General features: G+C 39.4%; 1 protein-coding gene across 1 annotated transcript in view; it reads right to left on the bottom strand.

Moving 5' to 3' along the window:
* MAST4 (microtubule associated serine/threonine kinase family member 4) overlaps positions 1-9,640 on the bottom strand; it is a 296,129-nt gene continuing 286,489 nt past the window's right edge. The window contains exons 26-28 of the mRNA XM_017808069.1: positions 7,990-8,147; positions 7,146-7,327; positions 1-6,296 (exon numbers count right to left, since the gene is read on the bottom strand). Coding sequence (XP_017663558.1) covers positions 2,425-6,296; positions 7,146-7,327; positions 7,990-8,147 — 4,212 coding nt within the window. The 3' untranslated portion in view covers positions 1-2,424. The remainder of the gene's footprint in view (positions 6,297-7,145; positions 7,328-7,989; positions 8,148-9,640) is intronic.

Raw genomic sequence — 9,640 nt, 5'->3', positions numbered from 1 at the left:
TGCTGAATTTTTATTTCAATGTTATGCAACTGCATAAGTATAAATAATTGTGTTCAATATATAACAATTATGACATCCATAAAGAGTTTCTTAGAGAAAATAAGACTGCAAACACTTTATTGCACAGACCCTAACAATTTTTTTTTTTTTTTTTTTCTTTTCTTTTCTTTTTTTTTGGTAAGCTGAGAACTCTACTGCAGGAAGTCTACAAAAGAACACATCAGATCTACAATCACACTAAGACTGACCAAGAAGAACACAGGCAGGAGGATCTCTTAACAGCTCACTGGTAAAGTAAACATCAACAAACAGGTACTACATAAACACAAGCTTATGCACTGTTACACTTCCAAAATGCAAAGAACTTATTTGTCAGAAGTGATAATGAACTATACAAAATATACATAAAGGTATACTGTAAACAAAAGCTAGATGTGCTTTAAAGGAAACAAGAGGATTGTTAAAAAATGCAGAGACTGTAAACCAGGAAATACCTTCCAGACAGAAATGTTATTTTGAAGTGCATTAGCATTCATTTGCAGTAACTGCCAAAGCACAGATGAACTGTAAATGTTGAGACCATTTTCTGTTTAAACTTCTCAAAAATTATTATCCATTGCTCACCAGCTCCTCTGTGAATGCATCAAAGGCAGTATGAATGTTCTAGTGCCACATGAAAGATCAGAAGTTGTTTGTGATATTGGCTTTTCCTGACAGTTCTGCTGTAAGCCAACTCAATTCGTCAGTACAATGAAGTTTTCAGCAGAGGGAAATGAATTCTGCACACTGTCTATTGTCACACAAGTCTCCAAGTCAAGATTACACTGTGCTTTTATAAACAATTTTCTAGCTTTTGAGACAGAAAGACAAACTGTAAGCATTGGTGTAAAAGTAGGGGCCTAACTCTACTGTGGTTACAGAAAACAGAAATAAGCAAAACAACCATTCTATTGATCCCCAATTATTAAAACCCATGCTACTGCAAGGGCATTTTGTAGTGCTTCTGTACATGTTTCAAACTTTACCTTTCATCTCTCAAAACAAACCAAATACCTCCACACTAACAAAGTCTACATGTTCCACAGTATACAAAATTTAAATAAGGCTTAGCAAAAGTAAAAAGACAGTAACATTCTAGCACCAAATAGCTCCAATGGGTTCCTGTTACAAAATGCTTCTTTTGAAATTACAGTATTTTACTTTTTTGCATACAAATAAAAAGATTATGTTATGAAATGTATGGAGCTACTTAATGCATTTAGAAATGAATGTGAAACCCAGAGTTACTTGCTAAAAACAGCAAGTTAAGTCTACAACATAAGGCCCCAGCTATGTATTAAAATGTATCAGATACCCTAAATTTTTCTGAAGATATGATACTGAAACTACTGAAACTGCTTTTTTTCCTTTTTACCTTGTCATAAAATAGAAAAGAGCTATAGCATTATGACACTAACTATGCAGACCTATATGCCATAATATATATTTTCTAAATGTATTAAAAATGGGGATGAACATACTAGTACTACCAGTCATGTGCTTATACTTGTGCCTCACACTGTAAGGGCCTGAATTTAAAAAAGCTCAAGGAACTTGAGAGGATTGCAGCAAAAACTGAGCACATGGCATGTGCTTCAGAGAGTTAGAGCCTTGTCTGAGGTGAAGGTCACAGAACACACTCCTAATAGACAAGAACCACCATTTCACCACAGAACACAAGTCTTGCTGGGATGCCCTGATAATTAAGTGGTCTTCCCATAGCTTTAAGGACACCTACTCTAATCAGGCTTTGTGCAGTAGGGAGATGCAGTTATGTCTTGTGTTACATCTGGTGAAGCAGTCAGCCAGGTACAGTACTATCAAAATCAAATTATTAAAAATACATGTAAAAACTCACAATAGGTCACCATATTTATTCTGTACTAGTAGTTTTTTTGAACTTCTATCTCGGATTTTTAGTAAGTAAAAATGTGGCCTGGTTTTCTTTTTCTCCAGTCAGACCAATACTTGAGCATGTCCATGCCAGGTCTGAGTTTTAATAATTTGGTTTCATGTTTCAGTATGGCAAATAAGTGGCTAAGCAACTATCTTAAGAAGGGAAAGAGGAAACAACGCAACCAGCAGCGAAGTATATATGCTACATTCAACCCCCAAACACATCGCTAAGTATTTACAGAGGAAATATTTTCTTCAACAGCTCTTGGCTGTATTTTTGTACAAATACTATATGGTAACAGTTTTACCGGTTTCAATTGGAAAGGCATTTTGAAAAAAGTCCTCTCTTTACATATCCCCTTGTATTGTTTCTTCAGTGACATGAAAACTTTGCAGCACAAACACACGACACAGTGCTGGTTTAAAGGCAGTACGACATATTGAAATTGTTTCAGCTAGTGTTGAATTCACACTTGCCGGGTCTTACAGTTAACAGGATTTTTTGTGAGCATTGCTCCGCGAAACTTCCTTTCCTCGACGCTGCCGGGCTGAGTCTTTGTCGTCTGAAAGTGCACTAGGGCGGTCAGGTGTGGCTGCTGACCTGGATAAATCTTTACCTACATTCTGTTTTCTTGAAGCAGACTGCTGAGCCAGAATGGTGTCTTTTCCCTTTACATCCACAGTGTTAACAAAAAGAGGCTTTTCTTGACTTCCAGGTTTCCCCACAAGGTTTGAAGTAGGGCGGTGGGCTTCTGCTACAACAGTGGCACTGTGCAAGGCCATCAATGAAACACTTTTAGCCATTTCTGCCTTACTGCTCCCTGTGGAAGAGGTGCTTTTCTTATTTAGTTCCTTGCAAGTTGCAGGAAGCTCAGGTGAGCCTGCTTTAACCTTTGCTGAAATTGCATCACTCTTGGCTGAAGACAAAACAGATACTTCTTGCCTACACTCAGAGAAATTGGATGAACAAGTCAGCGGCTTTCCTGGTATTGTAGACACACGATAAGAACTCTGCCCGCTGGCAGCAGACAAATGTTTTATTGCAGTCTGCTTGTTTGCATCCTCTGGGTGTTTCTGATTAACTTGTCCCTTCCCTTTTATATCTTGAGAGCTTTTGCTACTTGTGGTCACTTTTTCTGCTCCTTTCCCTCTGGCATCACAGTTTGAAAGACAAAGGGTGGGCTCTAATTTCCCACTGTCAAGCTGAACGTAAAGTGCGTCAGTGCATATTTTTCCTTCGGGTCTTTTGTCTGCAGAGATCATTTCGTTACTGGGATTTCTGTCTGCCTCTTTGTTCCACAAGAGACAGTCTTTCACAGTGGAAAATTTTGGAGACGTGGTTTGTTTTTCACTGAAGTGAAGTTGCTTTTGATCAGCAGATTCCCCCGAGCCTGCTGGTTCTTGCCTTTGCTTAGAACTCTCTAGGCCTGCTGGTAATGGGCCCACAGCAGAGGATTTAGGTTTGGTGTCAGGGGCGGTGCTGCTCATTTGGAGGGTGGTGACTGAACCATGACCCAAACTCACAGGTCTTTCAGTCTCCACATTTTCACTGGTCATTCTTCTTGAAGAGCCTGGAACAGAAGGAAGGTGATCTAGCACATTTTTACTGGCATGTTTCCCATCCTTCCGGGAGCTGGCAGACAACTGAGTAACAGTTTCTTTTTCTTTTATGGTTGGAATGCATGGTTTTTGTGACAATGTCTGTTTATCCAAGGACTTAGACTTAGAGGAACCTGTATCAGAGGCTAGCCTGTGTTTATTAGTGCTGCTTTCCACACAGGTGGCAGCAGGTTTCACGTGTTCTTGAACACCTACATGAACTTCTACAGTGCAGTGTCTGCTTATTGTGTCTTTCACAGCAGGTGAGCCTGAAGTGTTAAGTTGCTGCCGAGGAACTTGGCTGGACTGTTCTCTCTCAGAAGTTTGAAGCCTGGTATCAGCGAGTGGTTTATGATCTTTCTTTCCTAAATCTTTGGCATTGTCCTTCTGCACAGAGGAAACTGGTGCAGACTTCTCAGTTTTATTATCGCAATCTCTTGAGGGTTGCACAGGACATTTGGATGCAAGAGCTTCACTCTTTGACTCTGAGGTAATCTTCTTACATTCAACTTTCTGCTTAATTATGTCCCTTTCCACAAAACTTTTAACAACACTGCTGTCATCTTTTCCTTGCTGTTTCAGTGATTCTCTGCCATCCTTAGGTTGTGCTTTGGGGGCAGCTGACTGTATTCTTCCTTGCATCTGAGGTGGAATGGCAAATTCAGCACAACTTTTTTCATTGCTTTTGGAGTAGCTTGTTATGATGACATCTGAGGTAGATACCTTCACAGATGATTCCCTGATCACTTCCACCTTTGCAGGGATAGGCTCACAACCTCTCCGGGCTACTGGCTGTTTGGTAGGCAAGTCCTTTTGTATTTGTTTCTCTTTTACTACAGCTTTTTCAGGAGTGCTTTGGACAGCAGAAAGTTTGGAGTATGTTTGAGTAGTTTTAACACTCTCACTTTGAGTAACACAAGACTTTGCCTCCATTGAATTGTCCTTCTGTTTTGAAGGGGAGGTATCTTTCTTTTGAACAGCTTCAATAACAGAAATACTGCCTTTAGTAGTTGGACTAGAAACCTTTTTCTCTGTCACTGCTTCTGTAGCCACAGGGATGACTGGTGGATTTGGAGAACCCTTGCCTGTGTGCAGAACCTGAGGCTCTGCTATGTTGACTTTGCCAGATTTTGAGTAGCTTAACAACTGCTCTTTCTGACAGACCATTTCTGCCTTCCCACCACTCCCTTGTGGCACTAGGGGTTTAGAAGATTCCCCATCACTGCTGGTGCTCTGTCCTTCTGGCAGCACACACAAAGGCAGTTCAGTCTTTGAAGCCTGGGGCCCAGAAAGCAACGCAATGTCTAGCGTCCCTTCTATTGGCTTCAGACAGGAAACAGACCTCCCATCGAGTTTATATTCTGATGGACTTTTTCTGACAGGAGCATCAGTGGAAATAAGGGCTGATTTTTCCACGCTCACATCTGCTCGGCCACTCAAGGTCTTGAGAGGAACAAAAGAAACTGAGTTAATCTGGGCAGCATGTGCACTGCCAATAAATGCTCTACTATCTGCAAATACGGTGGAGTCCTGCTGTATGTTCATGGGTCTGCCTGTAGTAAGTTGAAGGCATTCATGAACATTAGATGTCAACTTGGGTTTTAGCACTGGACAGACACTGTCATCTTTTTCTTCAATGGACATTTTTTTTCTGAGATAATCAATATTTGCAAGTTTACCATCTAATCTTTCAAATTTGGCAAATTCTTTTGTTGGTACAATTTTATCTGTGTTTTCTCCCTTTCCACTTAGCATCCTGTCAGAGGACTGAGGTAACACATCCTGCAGTGCACATGGAGGAGAAATTCTTTTGAAGTCATAAGAAATATGACTGAGTTCATTAGGGGGAGGGCCATGACACAACATCTGTGCATCTAAAGCAACACCATCATTTGATCTCAAGTTTGCATTCTTTTGAAGGGTGTCTTTGAGTATGCCACCAGCTGACTGGGTCTCCAAAGTAACAATTTTTGTTTCAAACTGATTTGATCTTTCTAATACCTTTTGGAATGTTTTTTTGTCTTTTTCTTCCAGTCTTAAGGTATTGGCACTTTCTGGTTCATGGCTGGGTTCATGTATAGCAGCATTTGCTTTTTCAGCAAAATCTTGTTTTTTCATTACTACCTTGACCTTCAGCTTCTCTCTGTCTAGCTCATCAATGGATTCTTGTCTACCTAGTTTTCGGGAGATGGGTCGTTTCAAGCAGCCCTGCTCTGCAGGCCTGACTCGTGTGAGTGATGGCACATCACATACATTCTCCTCCAAGCTCTGAAGAGTTACTTCCCTTTGAGATAATTCTTTATTCACTTCTTCCTGGGTCACTTCTAGACTGTGTTTTCGTGAACATAAGTGCTTCTTATCACTGCCATAAGAGGGTGCAAGTTTCTCTTCAGACTGGACTCTCTTTAACAGTGGAGATCTTGGTGGCTCTGCACTCTTTGGCCTGACAATATGCCTTACAATAGTTGGAGGTGAGTGCATTTTGCTAGGAAAAGATTGAGCTATTTTTGTATTTCCAATAGAATGTCCCAGCAATGGTGATGGAGATCGCTGAGGGGATGTTGGCTGGGGTGTTGGAGAAGGTGTTCGTGCAAGAGGAGAAAGGGGAATGCTGCCAGCTGATTTGCGTCTTCCTGATCTGTATCTTTGCCCTCCAAGCTTTGGACCCAAGCCATGAAGGGTGCTGGGTCTTATGTGTCCTGAACCAGCTGGAGAATTGGGAGCACTTGAACTAGGGGAGCTACTCTGGGAAGAATTAGTACCTACAAAAGAACAAAATCCCCAAACAAGCAAACATAAGAACAGGAAGACCTTTTCAATCTTCTAATTTCAATCTTCTGTCTAAATGTTCAATGAGAAACAGAAAAAAAGTCCTATTCCATCTCCTGCCACAGTGTTCTAAAATCTGCAAGGTTTTAAGTGGCTGGGCTCCAAACCCCGCATCATTCCAATTATGTTGCTATTTCTCCCTTTTCCCCTCTTCCATCATCCCCTTTCAGTTATCTCTTCCTTCTACTTAAATAGAACAGCTAATGCTTTCTGCCACTTCAAAGCAATGATCAAAGCTTTCCAGATTATTTACCTTTGCCAAGGGATTGTACAACAGCAGTCAACTTCTAGTACATGCTTCAATTGTGATAGAAGTAAAACAGGAAAAAGGGGAAGGCTCCTAAGAGCCAGAAAAATGCATATTTCAGCACTCAGACAATCTTTTCAGCAATAATCTGCCTTCATGAGTTCCCATGCTAGTTCCATTATGTAGCAACTTCCCTCAGTTTCACCCTTTTATCAGTTAGCCTCTCCTAGGCAAGATCCCCCCATTTGCTGCAAATTGGGATTGTTTGTTATTCAATTTACAGCCACTGGACTGAGATTTAAATGCTGGGACAAACTTGGAACAGACAATTCCTTTTATGTGCTTCTGTATAATAAAAACACCTTTGATTTTGCATCAGGAATGTTTTTCTTTCCCTATTCTAGACAGAAACTAGCTGTTCAATGATCATGCTTGCCAGAGCTGACTACTTTCAGCAGAGTGTATCTGATCTGTTCACAGAAAGTACAATACCCTTAAAGTCCCTTTCCTCTGCCCTCCACTCCTCCACACTCACCTGATGGAAAATCAGGAGTGGAACGGTAGCTTGGGGTAGGAGATCTAGGAGACAAGCTGTGGGTTGGAGACCCAGGTAAACTCTCCCCAGAAGAAAGGGATCGGTTCAGGCAGGAAAAACTTCTGCTCGTATGAAGAAGAGGCGAGGGCTGCTTTGCCAGCTTTTTAAAGAGAGATCTTCTCCTTGTGTGAAAAAAGCACAGCATTAATTGTAAGTTAAGATGCACAGAAGATACTATTACCACAAGAAAAACTCTTGCAAGCTCTTGGTTCCCTCTCCTATTATGAAAATATTAAATCTATCTTTATATGAAAGCAAACCACACTGCAGAGCATGAAGTTCAGAAAACATTCTGATTTGCTAATAGGTGGGATAGATACTGTAACTAAATCTATTCACAATAAAATTTACTTACAGATTTTCAGAAGAACAATTAGCTCCTTACGAGTATAAATTTTCATTTTCATAATTTAGGAACCCACCAAAACTGAAGGAATATCTATAAAGTATTTATTTACAAAGTACACCTGAACTTATCATCCAACTAAAAATGTTCAAAAACTTAGCACTAGGAAGTTTAATTAAACAAGTACAAAAAGATAAACCAAATTAAGATGTAATCTCAGTTATTCACTTTCTCCTCCATATCTATATATGTACCATGCAAAATTTTTAGAGGTTATTTTAGCAGATCTAGTTTAGGCAAAACAAGATTAGAAGGCCACAGAATCTCAGAGAAGAAGATAAACCTATGTAGAAGACAAGATAGAAAACTGCATTAACTTCATATTTTAAATGTATTGTTATATACCTGCATTCACCATGAAAGCTAAGGATTACTCACCTCTCTAAACTCTCCTTCTTCTTGGTCTTCTTACTGCGTCTGACCATTCGGCTCCTGTAGCTGTTTCGCCTGGCAGGTCCTGTCTTGATGGAAGTGTTTTCGAAAGGAGTTGTCATTACTGAGACTTTGTTACCACTCTGCCAAAACAAAGGAAGATGCTTTAAGTGTGAGGAATATGTCTAACACAAGACAACTTGCCCTTGAATTGAATCTACGCCACAAACGTGAATGCAAAAAGAACTCCAGCATCAGAGTAAGAGCTATTAGTGCAGGGAACCCTGTGCAGACATTGCCGGGCACATCAAATAAATGATGATTGGAAAGTTCTCAAATTTTGCCATATTTCCTAATCTCCTCCATTCCAGCTTCAGAACAAGGAGAAATTCCCATAATTTTAGCTGGACAGAAGGAGACCAAGGATTGACCAAGACTGTAATTTTCAAGATGAAAGCTTCTACAGAAACAACCCCACAAAGAACAGCCGTTAACAGTGCAGTGGTCCATTCACTGGCCGTTCATGTCTCAGGATACCAACAGTTACAATGATGAAACAGAGGAGAAAAATAAAATCTTCGTTGTCAATCCCAAACCATCCTTTTATCTTGTTCAAAAGAGATAACAAATATAATTAAGCTAAGCTTTTTAGCACTGATTGCTCAGGTGGATTACTCAATAAATAAGATAGGTATTTTCTGCTGATTTTATGTTTCAATAATCGATACCTCCTGCTCAGCACTGCAAACCACTACAGTGAACTTCTTTTCAAAGAAATTTCAATAACCTAAATTAATTTATGATACAGCCCATTTGGATAAACAACGATCTCTTGTTTTGAGTTTAACTCTTGTAAGTAGGATTGTTGTGTCTTTTTCTGTATCTCACACAGAAAACAACTGCATACCTAACTGCCTGAATTTACAGAATTTTCTCCTACACTTCTTGCAAAACCTGGAAGTTCCTGCTAGTTGCCGAGAAAGAAAATAAAGACTTCAGGAAAAGTATATTTTGCGTCTTTCCTCAGCTCTTTATATTCCTTCACTGCCTTCCAGTGCTTTTTTTGACTTCTTTTACAACTGGCTACTCCCTTTGACATGCATGTTACACCATAAATTGTTAATAATATAGGAAGTAAATATACAGCTGTCTAAAGTATTTCTGACCTACATTAGCCTATGCTGAAAAGCTACAGCATGAGCTGTATCTATAAGCTACAGAGAAAAGCTAAGACACTACTCAATTAAGAAAAGTTGAAGGGGTTTGTTTGTTTTCAAGGGAAAAAATATAATTTTCCAATAGGACAGACCTCTCCACAAGAGAAAAATGTGACAGATTATTCATAAATATCCAGCTGCAGGATGAGAATTTCATTAATCAAAGAAGCTCTGTCAGATACATACATATATCTCTCATATATATGTCAGACATCTATATATATTGACTCATACATATATACATATATATATATATATATATATATATATCTAATAGAAGGCAAGCTCCCATGTAGGAGGCAAGGAAATATTTCATATTCTTTATTTTTACTTTTTCTCACTGATTTTTCTTTAAAATGCGAAACGATAAGTATCATAATTGTCAGAAGCCTGAATTACCTGATGAACATATAGGCATTCAAGCAAGTCCTTGAAAATGT

Source organism: Lepidothrix coronata, unplaced genomic scaffold, assembly GCF_001604755.1.
Source record: "Lepidothrix coronata isolate B3197 unplaced genomic scaffold, Lepidothrix_coronata-1.0 Scaffold22, whole genome shotgun sequence".
In the NCBI taxonomy this organism is placed as follows: domain Eukaryota; kingdom Metazoa; phylum Chordata; class Aves; order Passeriformes; family Pipridae; genus Lepidothrix; species Lepidothrix coronata.
Note: the sequence above shows the minus strand (reverse complement) of the source record. Positions and strands in the feature narration are given on the sequence as shown.